This window comes from Eptesicus fuscus, chromosome 10 (genome assembly GCF_027574615.1).
Source record: "Eptesicus fuscus isolate TK198812 chromosome 10, DD_ASM_mEF_20220401, whole genome shotgun sequence".
In the NCBI taxonomy this organism is placed as follows: Eukaryota; Metazoa; Chordata; class Mammalia; order Chiroptera; family Vespertilionidae; genus Eptesicus; species Eptesicus fuscus.
Window position 1 is genome coordinate 59,066,471 of NC_072482.1, and position 23,931 is coordinate 59,090,401.

The 23,931-nt window shown below is 44.2% G+C and overlaps 1 protein-coding gene and 1 long non-coding RNA gene across 6 annotated transcripts; one reads left to right on the forward strand and one right to left on the reverse strand.

The window, feature by feature from the left end:
• Positions 1-1,459: 1,459 nt before the first annotated feature.
• LOC129150514 (uncharacterized) lies at positions 1,460-8,358 on the reverse strand. The gene is made up of 3 exons (XR_008557263.1): positions 8,026-8,358; positions 2,373-2,570; positions 1,460-1,687 (listed from the first exon to the last, which is right to left on the reverse strand). It is a non-coding gene; the product is annotated as an uncharacterized LOC129150514 (long non-coding RNA).
• A 58-nt stretch (positions 8,359-8,416) lies between these two features.
• Positions 8,417-23,503, forward strand: MTRES1 (mitochondrial transcription rescue factor 1). 5 transcript variants are annotated; one of them, XM_054722283.1, is made up of 5 exons: positions 8,532-8,996; positions 16,774-16,904; positions 17,031-17,252; positions 19,588-19,660; positions 23,301-23,503. In XM_054722283.1, exons 2-5 carry the CDS (start codon positions 16,786-16,788, stop codon positions 23,478-23,480), a joined length of 594 nt encoding a protein of 197 aa, XP_054578258.1. In that variant the 5' UTR covers positions 8,532-8,996; positions 16,774-16,785; the 3' UTR covers positions 23,481-23,503. The 5 variants fall into 5 exon arrangements, with proteins under 5 accessions (XP_027995281.2, XP_054578258.1, XP_027995285.2 ...); XM_028139480.2 differs by lacking the exon at positions 8,532-8,996 and adding an exon at positions 8,417-8,468 and having other exon boundaries at positions 16,774-17,252; XM_028139484.2 differs by having other exon boundaries at positions 16,774-17,252.
• The last annotated feature ends 428 nt before the right edge of the window (positions 23,504-23,931 follow it).

Sequence of the window (23,931 nt, forward strand, 5' to 3'; positions counted from 1 at the left end):
CCAGGTCAGGACCAGCTGCATTGAATAATGACCCCCTGTCCTGGTGCCAGCCAATCAATTAACAGAGACCACAACCCTGAAAGGACACACCTGGAAAAATGCTGAATATTCTATTGAGATCTTCTCCTGGGACATCCCCTAAAATCTCCACCCTTAATACCCATTGGTTGAAGGACCCAGTGCACTCCCTCCAGGGAGCATGCCCATGCCTTTCTCCCTCCCCTCCCTCTCCCTGCCTCAGACTTGTTACCATCAGCTTCTTCACTCCCAAGCTCCGAGGGCCCTTCCATTACCTGTATAGTTTTGTTTCCTAAGCCCAAATTTACCAAGTAAATGTTCACTTACAGTTTGGGTCTTGACTCTGAATTCCTTCCTAGCCAGAACCTAAGTACTGAGGTTGCTGAACTCAGTGAGAGGGTGAACTCGAAACGCAGGCAGACAGGGCAGGGGTCCGGCGGGAAACAAAGGCAGGGGGAACATAGGCAGGGGCAGCCATGGCCGTTTGAGCAAGACTAACCACAGAAAGCAACCAAGCAGAAATAATAACATGTTTCTGGACTCAAAGCGGGAGGCATGGGAAAACAAGGGAGGGCCTGTAACAACAAGGTGTACTAATGCATAGAAACAGAGGAAGTTCAGCATCTGGAAGAACACAGCAACAGGAAAAGTTCAGGTCTGTTGCTGGGCAAGAACAATGAGGGAATCGATCAGGTGGTGACACAGGTAGATACAGAGCAGGCTTGTAGCAAATATATACCCCTAGAGTACAAGGCTTTCACGGGCAGCCCATTATTGGGTCCCCCTCCCCTTGCGGGGAGTCTGATCTGCTTGTAATAAATTTTCCACACTTTTGCTTAAATCTGGTCCACGGAGTTCATTCTTTGGTATCGAAAGACACAACCCTGACCACGGGAAAAACACCTCGGTTTACTGTTCTGGGTATCAGCTTGTTTGGTCTGATCCCATGGGTCAGACACCTGGTGCCGTTCCCACTGAAGCCTGACATAGATACAAAAATCATAAACAAAGTATTAGTAAACAAAATTCATAAGTGTGATAGTGGACGAAAAAACACAAACCAACTACGTTGTTTGCAAGAAACCCACCTTAAATATAAATTTCATAAGAGGATTTTAAAAAAACAAGCAAGTTGCCTTAGCTGGTTTGGCTCAGTGGATAGAGCGTCAGCCTGTGGGCTGAAGGGTCCTGGGTTCGATTCCAGTCAAGGGCACAAACCGGTTGCAGCTTGATCCCTGGCCCTGGTCAGGGTGCATGCAGGAGGCAACCAATCAATGTGTCTCACATTGATGTTTCTCTCTGTCTCTCCCCTCCTTTCCATTCCCTCTAAAAATCAGCGGAAATATATCCTCAGATGAGGATTAACCAAAAAAACAAACAAACAAACAAAAAAAACCGAGCAAGTTCAGTATATACGAGTATACTTTAATACTACAAAATGTACACACAGACTATCATATTAACATATTAAAAGAGAAAAATCGCCCTAACCGGTTTGGCTCAGTGGATAGAGAGTCGGCCAGCTGACTGAAAGGTCCCAGGTTCCATTCCGGTTATGGGCATGTACCTTGGTTTCGGGCACATCCCCAGTAGGAGGTGTGCAGGAAGCAACTGATGGATGTTTCTCTCTCATCGATGTTTCTAACTCTCTATTCCTCTCCCTTCCTCTCTGTAAAAAAAAAAAAAAAAAATCATATCTTTAAATAAAAAGAGAAAAATCATATAATCTCTCATGCATAAAGAAAATGTATTTAATAAGGTTCAAAATTCATTAATGATTAAAGTCTATTAAATTTCTATTATAACATAGATATAGAAGTATTTCTTAACATGAAAAAAAATATATGCCAAAAACCTATAGCAAATATCACTTTTAATAGAAAAAAATTAGGAGCATTCCTTCTAGAATTGAGAAAGTTGGTACTGCCACTGCTTTTGTCCAACATTGTACCAGAGCACCTAAACAACATCATGAGATGAGAAAAAGAATTAAGAAGTACAAAAATTAGGAAGGAAGAAACAGATAATACGATTGTTCACAAAGAAAGTTCCAAACACTATGAAGAAAAACAAAAACTAAAGCCACACGAAATAATTTTATGGTTGGGGGTCGCCACAACATGAGGAACTGTATTAAAGGGTCGTGGCATTAGAAAGGTTGAGAACCACTGTAGTTAAGCATTAATAATAAGATCGATAGATTTGTCTATGAAGGAGATCAGAGTATGATATTTGGGCATACGAATTACTTTGAGCTGAAGGCAATTGAGAAACAGCAGATGCAGGAAAAATTCGTTACCCTCCCCCTTTCTGCCTAAAGGGAGGGTTTAAATTTCCCCTTGTGAAGTATTTACCTGGGGTAGATAGGAGCAGTGCCCTGGGCTATGGATTCCCAACTTGATTCAGCAAACAGCCCTGCGCCAGCCCACCGAAAGGTTATACGTAGTTCACTTTTCCAGTCTGATGGTTCCGATGTCTATTATGGAAGAGATTGGGACCCTCCACTTGGAAAATGCCACCATCTCTCCAGGAAGCTTACAATAGGAGGCAATCTGAAAGAATTAACAAGAAAATGCTAAAGACCCAGAAGAAACGGGTGTGGAACACAAGAAAATTCTTATTAGAGGAGAGTTAAGATGGAAAAGAAAATTGTAAAAATTTGTGCCAGCAAAGCTCTGGGTTGACCCATGGGCATTGAAAGTCTTCCTGCCCAACGCCCCATGTAAAAAAATACTAGATTTTCTTTTTTTTTTTTTTATTGTGATGTTCTCAAATGTTGTCTTCCCTTTGCTCTCCCACCCTCAAAAAGTCATTGTCACTTTTTTTTTAATGTGAAAATGCCAGGAAAAGCATTATCAAAGATACTCATCATGCCAGAGACTGTATGAGATTGAGTCAGCATAAAAACCTTATTATAATGACCCTTTTCTTCTAGTGATTTCTCCCACATATTTACCTTCCCACAACTTCCCACCCCTAGAAGCCCAAACCCCATTTCCTTTGTCTTGTCACTTCTCCGCTATTTATTGCCCTTTGTTACAATGGCATGTAAGCCCCAAACTCTAACCATCCCTTTGAGTTACTTGTCACTGATTTCCACATATATGCATGCTGCATACATCATTGAAGTCTGGGTTTTTTTCTCCTGTTAACTTGGCTTTTGTCAGTTTAATTTGCAGGGTCACTGCCTCGCACAATTTCGCCAGTGCCATTCCCACTGCAGTGAATATGAATGACGCTGCAGAAGAGGCAATGAGTGCCTAGATTTGTGCATGCCCAACTATGGTGGAACTGGTGTTTACCTTCAGGGGGAGGAGCAAGTGGATGGAAAAGACAACTACATGGAAAAGTGGGCAAAATGACATAAATTGGCAAATAAAAAAAGAGAAAGTTTAAATATGAATTTTACTACCCATCGGAAAACATTGACAAACTAAAACAAATTACCATTTTTCATCCATGAGGTCGGTGATATTTAAAAATATTTAAAAATCTGTTAACATGAACTATTAAGAAGAATGGAGAAATATATGACTATCATGAGCTTGGGCAAGTGTAAATTCGTATAATTAGGCCATTTTCAGTAAGATTGAAGAAAAACATACTTGCTCTAGGACCCAGGGATTCCTATTCTAAGCAAACACCCAAACTTTCACTGTGATATCTCCATGCCCATTGCTGCAGTGTTTGAAAGGACCTAATTGGCCCTAACCTGTTTGGCTCAGTGGATAGAGCATCGGCCTTCGGACTCCAGAGTCCCGGGTTCGATTCCGGTCAAGGGCATGTACTGTGGTTGCGGGCACATACCCGGTGAGGAGTGTGCAGGAAGCAGCTGATCGATGTTTCTCTCTCATCGATGTTTCTAGCTCTCTATCCCTCTCCCTTCCTCTCTGTGGAAAATCAATAAAATATATTTAAAAAAGAAAGGACCTAATTGTTCTTCAGGAAAGAAAACAAGGAAAAATGTATATGTGTTTGGGATGGGAATGGGGGGATGAGGACAAATATGTGATACCTTAATCAATAAAGAAATTTAAAAAAAAAGAAAAATGTATATGTGATAAAGGAGCCAAAATGTATGCATAAACAGATAAAGGAGCCAAAATGTATGTATAAGCATAGAATGAAATCTCAAAAATAAAGTGGAGTGGAAAAGGCATCACTATATTATTTCTACATAAATTCAAAAAATCAAAAAATATGTATCTAAGATAACTAAGAACTTGATACGTGTTTGCATTGTTTGTGTGCTGACAGGAATGGTCTGGAAGAGTGAGAAAGAGTCAGGAAAGAGGAGGATATAGAGTAAGCTCCTTGAAAGGGGAGTAGAGATGGGTTCCGAGTGGGGAGCGAGAGCTTTGTTTTTTGTTTTTAAATATATTTTTATTGATTTCAGAGAGGAAGAGAGAGGGAGATATAGAAACACCAATGATGCGAGAGAATAATTGATTGGCTGCTTCCTGTACCTTCCCCCCGCCCCCCACACACACACACTCTGGGGATGGAGCCCGGCATGTGCCCTGACTGGGAATCAAACCGTGACCTCCTGGTTCATAGGTTGATGCTCAACCACTGAGCCACACCAACTGGCCAAGGAAATAGAGCTTTGGCTTGCTCTGAAAATAACTTTGGTAATTAGCTAATCTTGAGATTTGGGATAAGTGGAAGAGAACTTTCTTCTCCAAGTAATTTTTCCCCACTTAAACAAACAAATAAATAGTATATAAATTATAAGAGAAAATATACGGAAATAAAACCCAACCCATAACAATGCTCAGAGAACTGAAAGTGAGGCTTTTCCACCCCGGCCAGGGGTCTCAGTTGGTTGGAGTGTTGGCCCATGCACAAAAAGGTTGTGGGCTCCATCCAACCGGGGCTCATACGGGAGGCAACCAATCAGCGTTTCTCTCTCACATGGATGTGTTTTTGATTTTGTTTTTGTTTTCTCTCTCCCCCTTCCTCTCTCTAAAACAGTAATAAACACATCCTGGGGTGAGGATAAAAAAGAAAATAAACTTGTTCCTCGTGCATTAAAAAATAACTTTAAACTCACCTACAGACCCCAACCAAAACGCTATCTGATTTACTCTTCTCTTATGTAAGATTAAATACTTAAGCTAAATAAAAAGCTGGAGCCCACATTTGTAGGTTCAATTTCGAGCTCAATTCTGTGTTTGTGGTGTGCACTAGTGCAGCCCTGATGAGCGAAATGAGAACTTAGTCTACTTTGCATTCTAAGCCTCTAAAAACTACAATCCCCATAATGCAATATAGCAGGGGCTGCTTCAAATGAGGAAAAGAAATGTGGGGTTTTTGTGAAAAAAGTTAGAAATCATAAATAAGAAATAAAATGGAGTCACCATAATCGAGCTGTTAAATTACTAACATCTATTAGGTTAAGGTATGAGGAAACAATTCTATTCTTGTTCTAACTTGCTTGGGAATTTAAACTTTTGAACTTTCTAGTTCTGCATCAATGCCTGAATATACATCAAACCTCCAGATCACCATCTGATAACCCCTGAAGGACTAAGGAAAGAATGTTCATGTATCCAGGCCACCTGACATCCAATATCCAGACCATTGGTTATCTAGAGCAAGCATGTCAAACTCAAAAGCTAACACGGTCCAAATAAACGAGGCATGGGGCCTACAGGCCGCGAGTTTGACATGCTTGAACTAGAGAAATACTATCTCAGACCAATGCGGGGGCTAAGAATGCAGGCCTAATTCTTCTTAAGGATGTACTTTTTACCATCAGAACTCTCTCTGCTTTTATTTCTTCTTCAGAACACTCTGGGTATTGCCGAGTTGTAATTCCGGTTTGCAAACCCTAAGACCCTTGAATAAATCTTTCTATTTATTTCCTTACAAAGCCTCCTAATTCAGTTATGCTCAGTAGACAAACACAATACTTGTAACCTCAAAGCCGTTTTAAAATATTAATTAGCATTTTTAAGTTAAAAGATTAACTTGATTCATCTAATGAAATATTTACTTTTTTAAAATACATTTTATTGATTTTTTTACAGAGAGGAAGGGAGAGAGATAGTTAGAAATATTAATGAGAGAGAAACATCGATCAGCTGCCTCCTGCACACTCCCTACTGGGGATGTGCCCACAACCAAGGTACATGCCCTTGACCAGAATCGAACCTGGGACCCTTGAGTCCGCTGGCCGACATTGTATCCACTGAGCCAAACTGGTTAGGGCAAAATATTGGTTTTTTTAAGGCCAATGACCAAGTTGATTTTATGCAATCCAATATCACTGTATTCTTTTATTTTCTTCCATGATCATGCATGATCCTATGGCAATTTTGTCTGTTTATAATAATAATGATTAACTCCTGTTACTGGAAGATTTAACAGTATATCTGTAATCTTTTACAAATGACTTAAACTAGTAAATGCAACTATGTGTCACCTGTATAAAATGTCAACAGTGTAAACTGAATTGATATGAAGTTCCGATACAGTTGTAATTAGCTAGTTCTTTTGTTTTTTTTCTTTTAATCATAGGAAAGGAGCAGAGGAAAGGCCAGATATTATAGGGGTCCAACAAAGGGAAGGCAGATACATGCCCCATAAAGGTGCTTGCTGTCAATCACACCTGAGGACAGAGATGGTTGGCCAGAATGGGCATGGCCACTGCAAGGTGCAGACATTTGGGTACATAAGCCCCTAATCAAAGACGTTTGCTCTCACGCTCTCTTGTGTGCTCTCGGCTCTTTTAGGACTTGAGTGACTCTGAGGCTGTGGGGCTCTTTTGCTCCTGTGTCCCTGCATTTGTCCGCATGGCCCGGGGCCATGTGAACCCCACACAATGGACTAATGGACGGTATCTAGCCCGACGCCGAACGGGACCCCGCTCCAACATGGAAAGGAAACTCTGGACACTGGCTTTGCTTCTAGCTGTACTGAAACCTCAGCAACACTTCTTCTGTGACTGGACTGAGGGAAATCGGACTTGGGGAACCATGGTGTCATTCCAGGGAAGGAACGCTTTGTACTCTATCTCGGAGACCTCTGGAAATGCTTATTCCAGCGGTACCCCGAGAACCCCACTTCCACTAGCAATGGGGGGAGACGAGACTTGTTTTTTTCCAATAACAGGTGTATCATTTCAGCAACTGAAAGAATTTCTGCGTTTTCTGATTGCACGAATGCAATCAGGTAGTCACTGTGTGAAGCAGTGAAGCAGCAGTGGAATGAAGGTGTGTAGGATGGGGAAAGGAAGGGAGATCACTCTGAGAACAAGAAAAAAATACTTCCTAATTTAACAGAGCATGCATCTCCGTGAGCATTAATGTGAACATGTGTGAAATTCGTGCAACAGGTTGTCCTTGGAAGTGCTTCCTTTATTTCAGGCTCATCTTTTTATATCGCAAAAGGGCTGTTCCGCTGCTAAAGCAGTATTTTCAGTTGGGTTTTTGTTTCGTTTTATGCTGTCTAATCACCTACTGCCTGACCAATAAGCTGGACAGGTATGACTCGGTTGATCTTTTAATCGCTTTGTTCTTTTTCCTCTCTTCATTTTCTTTTAAAAATATTTTTTATTGATTTTTATCCTTTATTTTTTTTAATATTTTAATTGACTTCAGAGAGGAAGGGAGAGGAGAGAGAGAAACATCAATGATGAGAGAGAGAGGCTGCTTCCTGCGCATCCCCAACTGGGGATCGAGCCCGCAAACCCAGGCATGGGCCTAGACAGCCAGACAGTGAATCGAACCTTGACCTCCTGTTTCATAGGTCGACGTTCAACCACGAGCACCACCGGCCAGGATTTATTTTTATTTTTATTTTTTTAGAGAGAGGAAAGGAGAGGGAAAAAGAGAAACATGATGTTCTACTACCCTCACATCTATCCGCTGCCTCCTGCACGCATGCTGCGGGGAGGGGGGCAGGAGGGGAGATTGCGCCTGAACTCCTGCAGGTAAACTGACTGGGAAGTCAACCAGCAACCTTTTGGCGCAGCGGGAGGACATCCAACCAGTGGATCCATACCTGCCAGGGTTAATCGCTTTATTCCTGAAAAGATGTTCTGAACTTCCTTTATAGTCTCAGTCAATTCCGGCAGTGTATCTATTTTGCTGAAGATCACGGCCTGTAATTCTCAAAGATGTTCCACAGGGTTAGGACGCCAGAGGATTCAAGGCCCACTGCTTTAGCCTAAGCTCTCTTCGGCCACGTGTAACAGCTCCGCGCTGGCTTCCGCGCTGGGCTCAGAGCGCGGCGTGTCCCTCCGTCGGCCCTCCCGCGCAGTCCTCCGAGGCGCAGCTTCCAGCAGGGGTCGCTGCGCCGCCGCCGCCGCCGCGCCCGTGCGTCCCGCCCGGCCCGTTCTCGCCGCGCCTGCGCCGACGGAAGGGGCGGGGCACGGGCAGGGCGGTGCCTGGAGGCCGGAGGTCGGCCCGGCTGCGGGGGGAGGGGGGAGCGGCTCTGACGTACAGGTAACTGCGTCCCTGCCGGGTGTGTTGCGCCCCCGGCCCGTGACCCCCTCTCTGTTGCTTCACCGCGCGCACTGGGGAAACTGGGGCTCGGCGCGCGCCTCCGCCCCGCCCGCGCCTCCGCCAGATCTCCGCGTGAGTCTCCCGCTTCGTGGCCCGGCCAGCCTCGGGACGCCCCGGGGGCCAGAGGGGCCGTGGGAACCCGGCGGGCCGAAACTGCCCGCCCCCACGCTCGGCTCCTACTGCGGTCCCCCGACGCAGACCGGGAGCTCGAGGACGCTAAGTGTTCAGTTCCCCTTGACCTTGAGGACCCGGGAAGGCGCGCAGCCCGCGGGCGTGGGGAGGGCGCGAGGAGAACCCGACCTCGTCTCTGCAGTCAGTCCGCCTCTGGCCTCCAGGAGAAGGGAGGATTTTTCAACTGCAATAAACCTGTAAGCAGTTAGACCAGGTTCTCCTGATGGAGTAGCGAACAGGCTCTGGAACTGGACCGGTTCCCGCAGGTCCAGGACAGCGTTGCCTCTACAGCCTTCGGTTAGTTCACAGATTTTGTATCTCTCCTGAACATCTCACCCGAAACCGCCGGCGGGCTAACTGCCTAGAGCACCCCTATGCTCCGTCACGTGTCGCCAAGGAAATCTTTTAAAATACTCCTCTCTGGTCACTTACCTACTTAGGGCCTTTTATGGTTCCCATGCCCTCTGGGTCAAGTCCAAGGAGATCTAAGAGATGCAAGGCCTTTGGAGATCTAGCTTCTTGGCCCGTCCATCCAGCCGCGTCTTGCTTCTCTTTCGGACTCCCAATAGTCCAGATCTCCTGATCTACTTTCATTCCACAGTAATTAAGCACCTACCACGTGCCAGGAACTATTCTGGGCACTTAGGATTCAGCAGAGGAAGTAGGACAGGTGAAGATCCCTACCCTTGTAGAGTTTTTATCCTAGTAGGGGAGACAGGCAAAAAATAAACATGAAAAAAACCACCAGTAAGTTATATAATGATAGCAGGTACTAAGTGCCATGGGGGAAGAAAGTGGAGCAGAGTAAGGGGACATAGGGAGGGGGAGATGCCTATTAAATAGAGTTAGAATGAGTGGACCTCATTGAAGTGAAGATGAGTTATCCATGCAGATACCTGGGGTTAAGAGTGTTCTAGGTGCAGCTGGAACAAAAGACTCCCCAGAAATGTGCCTGTTGTGTATGAGGAGCATCAGGAAGGCCAGGGTGGCTGGAGCTGAGTGAGCAAGGGCCAGAGAGGTAAGACATGAGGTCAGAGAGGACGTGGAGGGGCCAGGTTACAGAAGGGCTTTAGGCCATGGCAGGGATTTTGCTTTTCTAGGTGCTTTCGTAGGGTTTTGAGGAAAGTAGTGACCGGGTGTAAATTACTTTTTTAAAGAATCGCTGACCACTATGGAGAAGAGACTCTTAAACAGAGCCTTTGTAGTAACCCTGGTGATAGATGAGGTGGCCTGAATCTGTGGTAGCAGTGGAAATGGTGAGCTTTGGAACTTGATTTCCTGATAATCATGCATATGGGCCTGAAGGAAAGGGATGGGTCAAGAATGACTGGAAGCTTTAGTTCTTAGCAACTGGAAGGGTGGAGTTGTCACTGATTGAGGTGGGGAAGGCTGCAGATAAAGCAGATTTGGGACTGGGGATATATCAGGAGTTTGTTTTTGGGCCAGTTGCTTCAGGTGCCCGTTACACACTCACACACTGAACTGGAAATACGGAATAGGCAATTGGATGTTGTGTCCGGGGTCCCCAAGGCCACCGCCAGGTTCATTGATTCACTAGGAAGACTCTAGGACTCAGCTGTGGGTCACAGCAAAAGCATACGAAGCACAGCCAGCAATGGAGAGGATGCATGAGACAGACTGGAGGAAACCAGGATCAGTCTTCCAAGCCAAGAGTCCTCTCCCAGTGCACTCAACATTGGACATGCTTAATTCTTCCAGCAACACATTGTGACCACATGGGAGATGTCTATCAGGAAAGCTCATTAGAGAGTCAGGCCCCAGATTTTTTGTTTTTTTAAAAAATATATATTTTATTGATTTTTTTACAGCGAGGAAGGGAGAGGGATAGAGAGTTAGAAACATCAATGAGAGAAACATCGATCAGCTGCCTCCTGCACACCCCCTACTGGGGATGTGCCCGCAACCAAGGCACATGCCCTTGACCGGAATCGAACCTGGGACCTTTCAGTCCGCAGGCCGATGCTCTATCCACTGAGCCAAACCGGTTTCGGCAAGGCCCCAGGTTTTTATTAAGATTTAGTCACATAGGTATCTTCTATCAAGAATGGACCAAAATTCCAGACTCCCGGAAGGAAAGCAGGTATTCAGCATAAATCAAGTTGTTTGTACAGACAGATTAGGCCCAGTGAGCCACTCCTGTCCTTTCTGTGAATGGTGAGAACTCCCCTGAAATCCAAGTTCCCACACACCAGTCAGAGGCCACCTTGCAAGCAGGCTTTCTAAGGAAAGCAGTCTCAGGCCTACTATATTAACTGTTCTGCACAGACATACAAGTCTGGAATTTGGAAGGAAGGTCCGGGATGGTGATATAGATTAGGGAGTCATTGGCATTTAGGTGGTATTTAAAACCATGGAGATGCCTGGTGTCTTGATAAACATTTGCCAAAACTGATCGAGATGGATGATGTGAATGTAGAAGAGGAGAGGATCGGAGGCTGAGCCCTGGTGCCCTCCAACATTAAGATGTCAGGGAGAAGAGAAGGAAGCAGCAAAGAAGTGTCGAAAAGCAGCAGCAGGTGAGGTAGGAGGTAAGCCGAGAATGAGGTGTCCTGAAACCAAGTGGAAAAGAAGAGTGATTAGTTGTTTCAAATGCTACTGAGAAAGTAAGATAAGACGGGGGCAAACAACTGACCTTTTGGATTTAGAAATGAGAGGCACTGAAGAGGGTATAGACGACCCTTTTGAGGAGTATTGTTGTAAAGAGGAGCAAAAAAGAGCAGCTGGAGGGTAGTGGGGTTAAGAGGTTCGTTGGTTTGTTTTGAATGAGAAATAACAGCATGCTGATGAGAATGGTTCGCTAGAAAGTGAAAAATTACTGTTGTAACTTGCTGTTTCCCCAAAGCTCCATTTTCGGCCACTTTTGCCATCAGGACTCTCCTCAGGCATCCCTGCTCTGGCTCCAGCCTGTGCCAGAACAGCCTCCTCTGGACCTCAGCTTTCACTAATGTTCTCTGACAGCCACATTCCACTTACATGGCAGTTTCCTGACAAGGACTGTGTGTTTTGTGCAGACCTCACTGCCCACTTGGCATATGAGTGGATGTAGTAATAGGTTGGATGCTCATTTCATTTCTTGAAAGTGAATCTTCAGTACTCACTGGTTTTTATATGTGCTGAGCAGATCGGGGATGGAGTGAGGAATGGGGCACAGTTCCTGCCCTGTCACTACCCTTAGGAGATAAGAATAGTATAAAAGACATACAGCATTGGTGCAAACCTGAGTTTGGAAAAGGGCACGGGGAGTGTGGGCAGGGAGGGTGGAGGAGAAGCCTGGATTTTGTGTGGAGCCTGGAAGAGAGGAGGCCATGTTAAAAGGATAGAAACTTTTTTTCAGTCGTATAATCCTTATTTTCAATGAAATACAACGAACCCCAGTATTCACCAGCACTGCTTTGTTAGCCCTCTCCTCTGGCACTCCCACGTCTCTGACCAGTTTCAAAACTCTTGAGGCAGAATCTGGGTTTCTTTAAAAAAAAAAATGTTTTAATTGATATTTTTAGAGAGAGGAGGAAGGGAGAGGAATAGAGAGATAGAAACAACATCAATCAGCTGCCTCCTGCATGCCCCACACCAGGGATCGAGCCCGCAACCTGGGCAGGTACCCTGACCTGGGCAGGTACCCTCACCGGGTCAACATTCAACCACTGCAAATCTGAATTTCAAAGCTCTGGGCAGAATCAGAGGTAATGCTTGCCTTGCCATTTTGGTTACGTTTATTGTAATTACATGAGTATGATTTTAAAGTTATTTTTTTTAAAATATATTTTATTGATTTTTTACAGAGAGGAAGGGAGAGGGATAGAGAGTTAGAAACATCGATGGGAGAGAAACATCGATCAGCCGCCTCCTGCACACCCCCTACTGGGGATGTGCCCACAACCAAGGTACATGCCCTTGACCGGAATCGAACCCGGGACCTTTCAGTCCACAGGCCGACGCTCTATCTACTGAGCCAAACCGGTTTCGGCTTAAAGTTATTTTGTGCTAGTAAAAGTTTCCTAGTGTAGGGAACTATTAACTATGTGTGATGTATGCAGAGAGCACCATCATATCCAGGCATTCCTCACAGAGACATCAGTGTGGTATAACAGCAGCCCTCTGGGATGGGGTATGTGGGAGTCCAGGGACTGACAGAGAGAGGACTTCCCTCCCCAAGTATGTCTCCTCTTAGGATTTCATCTACATAAGGATGACACTTCCACTCCACTATTCCTGAAACTCTTCATTCTCTCTAGTATTACAGGCGGTGAAGGTTAACTTTTGTCTAAAGAAAATGAGAAATGTGATGGTGTAGCACAGTGGCTCCCATCGTGGGACACATGCCCCACGGGGGCAATTTGATTTTTAAGGGGGGTAATTCAAGAATGAGTTATTAGTAGTGAATTTTTTGCATTTCTTATAGTTCTAGGGGCCTTATATACAGTATATAAATATATATTGTGACATACTTATGCATTTCAGTTCTCATGTTTTGAAACTTTATTTGCTATTTTTTCATATCACTTCATATTATTTTTTTAACAATTTCTTAGTGACTTCTTTCTCAGTACTTCAACTGTCCTTTCGTTCTTTTATTTTTCTCTTTCATGGAGGCATGTTCTTTGTAAGCTTGTTAGACCAAGTTAATGGCCTTTTAGACTTCCTCCACGTGAATAGTTCACTTTTTGAATAACAGGAATTGTATGGCACAGGGTGGGGGAGGCATCAGAATTTTAGAGATGCTTAGGTGGGGCATGGCCAAAAAAAGGTTGGGAACCACTGGTGTCGCAGAAACAGCACTGGATTTGGAGTCAGAAGATTGTTGGGCGGTTCAGCATGGGTGTGAAGAGCCTGGATTAGGAGCCAGGGAGCCTGGGTTTGAGTCCACTTAGTATCTGTGTGACCATGTAACTTAGATGGGCTTGTTGGAAGGAATACTGGTAAATGAGTTAATATGTAGAGCAATGCCTGACCCATAGTAATGAGTGAGTGTTAAGAAGACTTGTCATTGAAATCCTGGCTATATCACTGACTAGCTGTATGACTTAGCGCCTTGTTAAATTGGTCCAATTTTCATTTGTATTCTTTTGTAAAATGAGGGGCTTGCACAGAGTTATCCCTGAGAGGCTGCCTTTGCGGTCTCTGCAGACAGGAACAGCTCTGGGAGTGTTGTTAATTGGAATGGAACAGGAAGCCAGGCCTGAGCTCCAAGGCATACACATGGCCTTTGGCATTGTACCTGATAGCAAAAAATAATTTGCTGAAGTCACTTAGACCAGTGTTTTCAAACTTTTTGTTTATTGTGATCCACAGTAAATGCATTTTTCATGACCCAGTGTGTGTGTGTGTGTGTGTGTGTGTGTGTGTGTGTACATATATACGTATGTGAGTAAATGTAACAAGTTTCATGAAGCACTATTAGCAGTATTTACTCTTACTACATGTAATGCACTGGGTATATTCTCTGTACCCTTCAGTTGTAGCTCTTAAAAAGTAGATATTTTTCATAATGGTTCATGACCCACAGTTTAAAAAACACTGACTTAAAGATGGGCAAATCATTATTATTAATGTTAGTCTTCATCTTTTCCACATGAGCATCTTATAAACCAGTCTAGTCTAGGGCCAACAGCAGGGGGTGATTTCAACCAAGGCTGTCTTAGCCCATAACTTAGACATCACCTGGATAAATTCTAATGAGTCTAGAACTTAAGCCCAATACAGAATTCCTGAGACTGATGATAGAGAGCTCTGGCCACTTATGGTTAACCTTCCTGTGTGTTTTGGCTGAGTGGTAGGGTATGAGAGGACCTGCTAGTAAGGGAATTATTTTTCTTAAAATTTTACACTGTGCAGAATATATACCAAAAATGTTAACAGTAGTATCATAGAGATGATTGGTAATTTGACTTTTCTTTGATTTTTTTCAAATTTTATTTATTTTTTTAGAAAGAGAGAGGAAGGGAGAAAGAAAGGAGGAGAGAGGGAGAGAGAAACATCAACCTGTTGTTCTACTCATTTTTTTAAATTTAAAATATATATATTTTATTGATTTTGTAAAGAGAGGAAGGGAGAAGTATAGAGAGTTAGAAACATCGATGAGAGAGAAACATCGATCAGCTGCCTTCTGCACACCTCCTACTGGGGATGTGCCCGCAACCAAGGTACATGCCCTTGACCGGAATCGAACCTGGGACCTTTCAGTCCGCAGGCTGACGCTCTGTCCACTGAGCCAAACTGGTCAGGGCTGTTCTACTCATTTATGCATTCATTGTTTGCCTCTTGTATGTGCCCTGACCCGGGATTGAAACCGAAACCTTGGTGTATCGTATGATGCTCCAATCAACTGAGCTACCCAGCCAGGGTTCAAATTTTCTACCATGAAAATATATTTCATATATAATAATTGAAATCTCTTTTCTTTTAAAAATTACATTACTACTAAAAATCCTTACTTGGCAAAATAAAGGGTAAAAAATATTTTACTTGGTAAAATAAAAAGTAGTTCATCATTAGGTAACTTTAAAAAAGATTGATTGTAGTGGGCCATAAACTATTTTCTCCCTTATCACTGCTGATATAAAATTTAAAGTTCTTTCTGTGAATGATTATCTGTTCTGTATTATATTAGATAGACCACGTGTATAAATATCAGTATTTCTCTTTAAGTTGCTTCAAATAGTTTCTAGTCAGTATTTTAGAATACTCGAGGGATTTTGTAGCACTTAAAAATCATTTCAAATTATAGTTGTGCTGAAAAACAGCCCTCAGATTGAACCTGCTTTATTTCTCATTTACAACTCACATTGGGGTCCCACGAGTACTAAAATATAGAGTTGAGCTTCTGTAGTCTGCCTCATTCATGCCAACAAAAATAAGGCCCAAAATGTTAACAAATATAATTTAGAAGTAGCTAGCTATGAGCTGTTGAGTGGGCTTACAAGTAATTGCTGTTGTCAGCTTTGTGATGAATGGAGAGTAAGAAGGAGCCCTGGCTGGTTTGGCTCAGTGGATAGAGCGTCAGACTACGGACTGAAGGGTCCCAGGTTCGATTCCAGTCTGGGGCACATGCCCAGGTTGTGGGCTCAATCCCCAGTTGGGGGCGTGCAGGAGGCAGCCGATCAAAGATTCTCTCTCATCATTGATGTTTCTGTCTCTCCCTCTCGCTTTCTCTCTGAAATCAATAAAAATATATTTTTTTAAAAAAAAGAAGGAAAAGTCGTGCGAATCATGACCAGATCAGTCTGAAAGGATAGCCTTGGCGCAAAGTCATTTGCAGACTTGAAGTATGCGGGTATTGACCACATGGCAACCCTTCTCGCATTACTATTCATGGAGTTAAAACTATCTTGATGTGCATGGGGAAAGTCTGCTACCATCATCATAATGTAGTTTCTGCTGCCTTTGAGGTACTGTAGGCATCGGTTGCTCTCTGGCATGTCAGCACCTCCGTGCCTCAGGAAACAATTACCTAGCTTGTGGGTCTCCAAGCCTCCTTTTTCTCTGCTAGCCAGTGCCTCTGCAAACAGTGGGAAGATGTCTGAGGTAAAAGGTGGTAAAATGTCCACCTGTCCAGTTGGTTCATTCCTAGCTCTGTTTTGCTGGGGTTGGAGGCTGAAATAAAGTTGAGAGATTCACTCTGGGTTTTAGGAAGTCATGCTTTGGTGTCTTTTCTTGGCAAGTCAGTAGTGTATGGATATGCCCTATGTCAGTAGTCTTTTGCTCCATGAGATTTTTCTTAAAAAAAAAAATCGAGAACTATTGTTAATATTTTTCAGTAGCAGTCAGTATCAAGCTAATTCAGGGGTTGGAAAGAGCAGAACCAGTGTTTTCACAGATATTAGTATCTAGTGTGGCCCTTATGGCCACCCGATGAGGTAAGCACATTAATTGCAGCTTGAAGACTGACCACGGTACACGCATGGCCCTTCGTACATGCAAACCGATACGGCCTTTTGTAGGGGAGCTTCAGTACAGTCCTAGGTATAAAGCGGTCGTGGTGTGTGTGGTTTGTGTTGTAAGAATGCCAGGACACGGCACTTGTGAAGTAAAACTGAGTCATTGTCTGTTGCAGGTTATATGCACCATGGCTATGACTAGTGTCAGATTGCCCACCAGTATTTTAAGAAAACCAGATGCCTGGATTGGACTCTGGGGAGCGCTACGAGGGACACCTTCACACAAACTCTGTGCTTCCTGGAATCGGTACTTCTATTTTTCTAGTACCAAACTAAATGCACCAAGTTATAAAACACTTTTCCATAACATTTTCTCACTGAGACTCCCAGGACTTTTAATAGCTCCAGAATATATTTTCCCATTTTCTATAAGGCTCAAAAGTAATATAAGCTCTAAAAAATCCACGAAAAAGACTCTGCAGAAAGTCGAAGCTGAAGAGGACTCTGATGAAGAGAGTGATGATGAAGTGGATGAGCAAGAAGAGGAGCTGGAGGATGACCCCAGTGTGGTCAAAGACTATAAAGACCTGGAGAAAGTAGTGCAGTCTTTTCGGTACGATGTTATCCTGAAGACAGGCCTAGATATTGGCAGAAAGTAAGTATGATGTGCATTTCATTACAAAACCACTTGTCTTCTTGTTGGTTATTTTAACATAGCATTATCAGTATTGTGGTGAAGAATAAACATAGATATGAAAAGACCTTAGAGGAAACCTCTTTTAGTTCTATAGACGAAAAAATTGATTCCCAAAGAAGTCCAGTGACTGCAAATCCCATGTGCCATGTTTCCTTGTTTCTAAAACTCCCATAAGATTGTAAGATGAACCATTAATAACATCTTTGAGGAGAAAAGGAATCACAGTGTTAGATGTATACTGCAAAAAAAAAAAAGATGTATATTGTAAGCATAAATGCACGTGGGTTTCACAAATGCTGCAGCGTAAAAAAATACCTCTTAGAATCAACGGAAGCAGTATAACATGGCGGTTAAGAATGCAGGCTCTGGCCTTGCTGGCGTGGCTCAGTGGTTGAGTGTAGACCTATGAACCAGGAGGTCCCGGTTCGATTCCTGGTCAGGACACAAACCTGGGTTGCGGGCTCGATCCCTAGTGTGGGGCATGCAGTATCCACTGTTACAATCTCTTTTTTTATTTTTATTGATTTTTTACAGAGAGGAAGGAAGAGGGATAGAGAGTTAGAAACATCGATGAGAGAGAAACATCGATCAGTTGCCTCCTGCACACCCCCTACTGGGGATGTGCCCACAACCAAGGTACATGCCCTTGACCGGAATCGAACCTGGGACCCTTCAGTCCGCAGGCCAACGCTCTATCCATTGAGCCACACTGGTCAGGGCTACAATCTCTTATCATTGATGTTTCTCTCTCTCTCTCCCTCTCCCTTCCTCTCTGAAATTAATAAAAATATATTTAGGGGGAAAAAATGCAGGCTCTGGCGCTGGCCAGTTGCTCAGTAGTTAGAGCATTGGCCTGTGGACTAAAGTGTCTCAGGTTCGATTCTCAGTCAAGGGCACATACCTCGGTTGCAGGTTCCCCGGCCCCATTAGGGGTGAGTGCGGGAGGCATTCAGTTGATGTGTGTCACCTTGTATTTCTCTCTCTCCTTCCCCTCCTCCTTCCCTTTCACTCTCTAAAAATTGATGGGAAAAATATTCTTGGGTGAGGATTAAAAAAGAAAGAAAAGAATGCAGGCTGTGCAGCCAGACCACTAATGTCTGATTCTGTGTATGACCTTGGGCATAAATTCTCTGTGCTTCAGTTTCCTTATCTTTAAAATGAGGATAATAGAACCTGCTCTAGAAGGTAGTGGTAGGATTAAATGAGTATTTCTCTATGTATCTAAAGCACTTATAGCAGTGCCTGGCACATAGTAGGTACTCAATATATGTTACCTGTAATGATGAAAATACTGTGTGTGTTCATATGTAGTGCACAGAGATAGTAAGTATAACTTTTAAGATTTCTCATTCTCTCTTAGACTATAATTATATAAGAATAGTGACCCTCATTATTCATTCATTCCTGTAATAATCATTGTGTGCACACTGCACTCAAGGTAAGAACTGTGGCATGAATGATAAATTCAGAAAGATTTCCTTATGTAATTTGTACCTTTATGACCTAACTTAATGGCATAGTTTAATTTTTTCAATCTATGGAGCATAAGGACTCATAAAGGTGACTGAGCCCATAGGCAACCCGATTAGGATTTGTTGAATGTTCTCTAAAATCTGACAAACTCATAAGGGGTCTTCTCCTCTCCCGGTGTAGTAGCTGCTGCTGCTGTCATTAAGCAGAACCCCGGATGTCAGTCACCTGGAATCAGGAAGAAAGGGCATTGATTTTTGTCTGCACCCTTCCCTGGTCTAGTTGCTCCAGTGATTAAATTCAGACAGATCAGCAACTGCTGGGATTGGAGTTTCCCCAACCTCAGTGCAGACTAGTGAGGGTTTCCTAATGGCCTCAGCATACGTGTGGTGCCTGGTTTTTCTGTCAGAGCACAGAGCAGGTATGTGAGGGGGAGGGAGTGCTCATTTCTTGGTTGAGAATCACAGGAGCTGCCACCTTGAAGGGAGTCGGGTGGAGAATTGGGCCCCTTTCTGACACGGCTGGTGCACATGCCGAGCCCTCTTGGAAAGCCCCAGCAAGGTGCTGATTACCTGCCCGATGGTACTAGCCAATCTTTGCAGCAGGTCAGCGTCTAGTTAGGAGTACCCCTTGGTCTCCCTGTTTTAGATACATGAGGGAGCAGTTGACTTTCACGCTCCAAGCACCCAGGCTGCAGATTTTGTGGGGAAATAGGTCACTGTCAGAATAAGCATTAATGGCAGGTGTGTTTCTCAAACTTGTGTAATGGTTTTTAATATATTTCTATTTTAAAGCACTTTGACTTTTTTTTTTTTTTTTTAAGCAAAGTGGAAGATGCATTCTACAAAGGTGAACTCAGGCTGAACGGGGAAAAATTATGGAAGAAAAGCAGAACGGTGAGATATTAAGACAGCCAGAGCTTTTGGGCTGTTGCTTTGCAAGTACTCAATTAATACCCCTAACTTCCCCTCGGGCTCCTTACTTGGGGCATCCTTGTGTCTGTCTTACCATTTCTCAGGCCTCCCTGGGGCCTGGTCACGCTAGTGAGAATCACCAGCTGGCTTCAGTCGCACAGATCACTTGCTCTTTTGCAGCCATAATGACTTTGAGGTGAAGCTTCCCCTTTTTCTCTTTAAAATTTTAAGATGACAATCAGAACTGGCGAAAATCTATTATTTAAACTTCTCAGTCATCACAATCGGGCTAAAAAGAAACATTGATCTGTGGCGACGTTTTTTGGCCCGTTGTTACCTGAGCAGATGTGTAATTCTGTGCAGGCGGAGGACACCCCTCCCCCAGCACCTGCTGGGCACCCTGCTCTGTGCAGGCGGCTGTCACACAGGAGGGGTCATGCTCTCTTGACAGCTTAACGTCAACACTACTGGAAGCCAAAGAAGTCCCTTAGAAAATGTAGTTCCAGTATCCACTGTTACGATAAATCGTATTCGTTAATTCTGTTAAATATATGTATTTTTGTAAAAGTAAATTACATAAATACATGCATCTAGAATTAAAATATTAATATTACTAGTATTCTTTGGGGCATTATGGGTTATATTTTCTTCATGCTTCTTATTTTCTGAATTTCTTACAAGTATGTGTCCCTTTCATAATTGGAAAATACAATAATGAAGGTAAAAGTCAACAAAACAAAAATATGAATGACAAAGACCCTTAAAAAGTTAGGAAGACAGACCTCCGAGGCATACTGTCCAGGGAACCAGTGTTCCGGGCAAGTTAGACACACTTTTAGAGGTTGTTTTTATTTTAGCTTCTCTCATATTTCACTTTCTTCAGAGCCCTTTCGGGATCAGCGTGGACAGGATAAGGGGCCTGCTCAGCGCGCAAGTCCTCAGCGCGCGGGTCAGCTGCCAAGTCACAAGGCCCACTCTCCCTCTGACGGCACCTGACTAGCAGACTGCATGTCGTCCTTGCTCTGTGAGCCGCAGGAAATCAGGCACCGCGGCCACGCTTTGGAGATCGGGTTCTTCTCCACCCATAATTGCTTTCGGGGTTGTAGTCCAGCCCCCTTCTCGCCAGCTGCTATGTTCCAAAGGCAAGACCCCTTGGTGCACGGTGCCTGTGCTGGGGTCTCATTTACAAACACCCCAAGTCTATTCTTCTCCCTCTGCTACGAGATACTGTAAACTTCAGCCTAACTGCTGCTGCTTTATTCTGCCTTGGGTGTTCTGTTATCTCGGCTGCCTTCCAGATTTCTCCTGAGGGTCAGCAAAGGAAGGGGCCAGTATTAACATTCTACTGCCTTGTTACTAGGAGACCTGGTAGCCATAGTAACTGCAGCTAAGGGGAGATTTGAAATGTAGATATTTGGAACTGTCCCTAATCCCAGTTTGCTTTGTGTCTGCTGTGCTGTCTCCCACATTAGGAAGGACAGGGCCTTGCAAGGAATAAAGAACACCTCCCCGTGCATGGCTGCTGGCCTGAAGGGTCAGGCGCTTGCCTGATACTGCAGCTGTAACCCCGGCTGCCTGCAGCTGAGCAAAGCTGTTCTGTGAGCTGCAAACCAGTTGGGACCCAGAGTGCTGTAGGTGCTGGGTAATTGTTGATTCAGACAGGAGTGTGCAGTGGATCCAGGTGTAGGGATTGAAGCCTTCCTGAATTCTCCTCTTTCTGGGATAGGCTGGGGAGAGGAGAACAGTTCCTCCCGCTTTTCAGGTACATGTGAGCCTGCTCTTCTCTTACAGGGCAGACGCCACCCACAGTATGTGTATGAGAAGGTACACAAGAAGGCGTGTCCTTCCTCTATGTCCTTCTGTACCTTTTAGATTTCATATCATATGCATACATTACTTAATTAAAATGAGTTTTAATGAAACAGATCCCAAAGCCTTGTATTTTTGGACATTAGGTGTCCACACAGTTGGAGCTGTGTGGTTATTTTTTTTTATTGAATCCAGTAGAACTAGAGGAGGATCCCCCCACCCCAGGTGATTCCTAGGTCAGTCCATCCTTCAAACCTAGCGGGAGAAGCAGTCTTCATGCCTGGCTGTGGTGTGAGCCTTTCTGGTTCTCAGCCCAAAGCAGAGAGAGTTGATGGTCTAAAACAGGCCCCTGTGTGGGTTTTTCACCCGCCTGCTCTGGGCTGTCTGGATTGACCAGTGTGGCATCATGGAGAGCAGGTGTGCAGTCCCATGTTGTAGACCGAGTGTTGTGCCTACAAAAGCCTTGTGTGGGTGGGAGAACAGATGTTCCAGAAGCATGAAATTATGACTGCCTCAGAGAGCAGTCACTGGAAAATAAGGTAAAAGTCAGCATCTGGCACCATGCCTCTTAAACAGAAGCCTTCTAGTAGGATTTTAAGTGGTCATGTGTGTCCACTTGAAGTCCATGGCCCACACATGGGGTTCCCCTTCCCCTTGGAAGAATGGTGAGCCGTCTGAGATGGCCTGGTCATCCCTGCTTGTGTTCTAGTGGAAGAAGCACATGGCATGGGGTCAGTTTAGCCCCTTCCTTGGTTGCTGGGCAGATCCCCTTGGATCCGGCATTGCTAAGACCAGGTGTCCATCCTGGGCTCTCAGCCCCCTGGCAACAGTGACAATGCCCTAGGCATGCCCTGTACTAGCGCAACCCAAAGCTCCATCTGGGCAGGAATGGGTTTGCCCTCAGCCCTTTGAACCTATTGAATCAGCATCCAGCTTGACCCTCTTTCCTGTGACATTCATCTTTGTGACTAGAGGAGTCCTGTCTCCTTTTTTTTTTTTTAAGTATAGTTGGTATATAATATTATATTAATTTTAGGTATACAATGTAGTGATTTGACATCTTTATACCTTAAAGTGTGTCACTTCATTAATTTTAGTAATCATCTATCACCATGCCAGTTTATCACAATATTATTGATCGTATTCCCCTTCACCTTTTTCACCTGTCCACATTCCCTGCTGGCCCTCCCTCCCCCCACCTTCTGGTAACCATCCCTTTGGTCTCTGTTTCTTGTTTCTCTTGATGATGTGGCATCACTGGGGCCAGTCAGTGCGAGAAAAGCAGATACAGCTTTTTCCATTTCTCCAAGAGATACAGCTGAGCACTGTTCCATAGTGACTCCCAGCAAACTGCCTAGTGCACGATCCTGTAGCTCATCTGGATTGAAGCCCGTGAAAAGTGTTACACTGGAAATTGTCTTCTCAGTGCATGTTGTAATCACTATGCACATAATCTCTAAGACTGCGCCCCACTTGTTGTCTTTTGCCATTGTTATCTAAAGAAATGCCCCCGTTCAGATGTGTCCTTAAATCATCCAATAGAGGTGAGTATTTGAGTCACACCACTCAGGGACTGTCCACAAGCTGCCAGTTGTCTAGGTCTGAAGGCAGGACACTGGCTGGTATGGAGGTGCACGTGTTGGAGGCAGCTGAGTGTGGCCCTAGGAACCAAGTGACTGTTACAGAGGAGTCAGGACCTTTTCTCACCTGCCCCTGGGTGATGATCACCTGGTGAAAACCCAAAGCGGAGATGTTTGCATTGGCCTGCATTTCCCCAGGTGTAATAAAGGCTCTGTTGTCTCTTAAATTTCAGGTGAAAGTGGGAGATACGTTGGATCTCCTAATTGGAGAAGAGAAGGAAACAGAAACAGTGGTAGTGATGAGGATTCTCCTGAAAAAAGTGTTTGAAGAGAAGACTGAAAGTGAAAAATACAGAGTGGTCTTACGACGGTGGAAAAAGTTAAAATTGCCTAAAAAGAGTGTGATGAAATAAATGGATTGCTTTTTAACGATAAAGTGTTTTCTACTGGTGGGGAAAGGAGCTAGCTCAAAAAGCAGACATTTTTATTAAAGTTCTCATCATTTGGGGAATCTGCTGAACCATGTTGTAGCAATCAGGATCCATATCTTGGAGACACTACCGCAGCCTGGATTTCTGTCCTGGGCTTGATTTGTGCTTAGTTTGACCTCAGGAGCGTGAGTGAGATGTATGCAGGAGGAACTAAGCCCAGAGAGGGTTTTAATGACTAGCCTGCTGTTTCCCACGTTCACTGCCTGGGAGGCAGTGTAATAAACTGGCTTTGTTGTTAGTGTTTTTATTTCAGTTTTATCCCTGATGGCAGCTTCCCTGAGTCTAGGCTTCTGAAGGCAGAACCAAGCCCAGGGAAGGTCACCCTTCGTAGCCTTAGGGGAGCATTGGGAGACCTCATTCTCCCCAGCCTTTC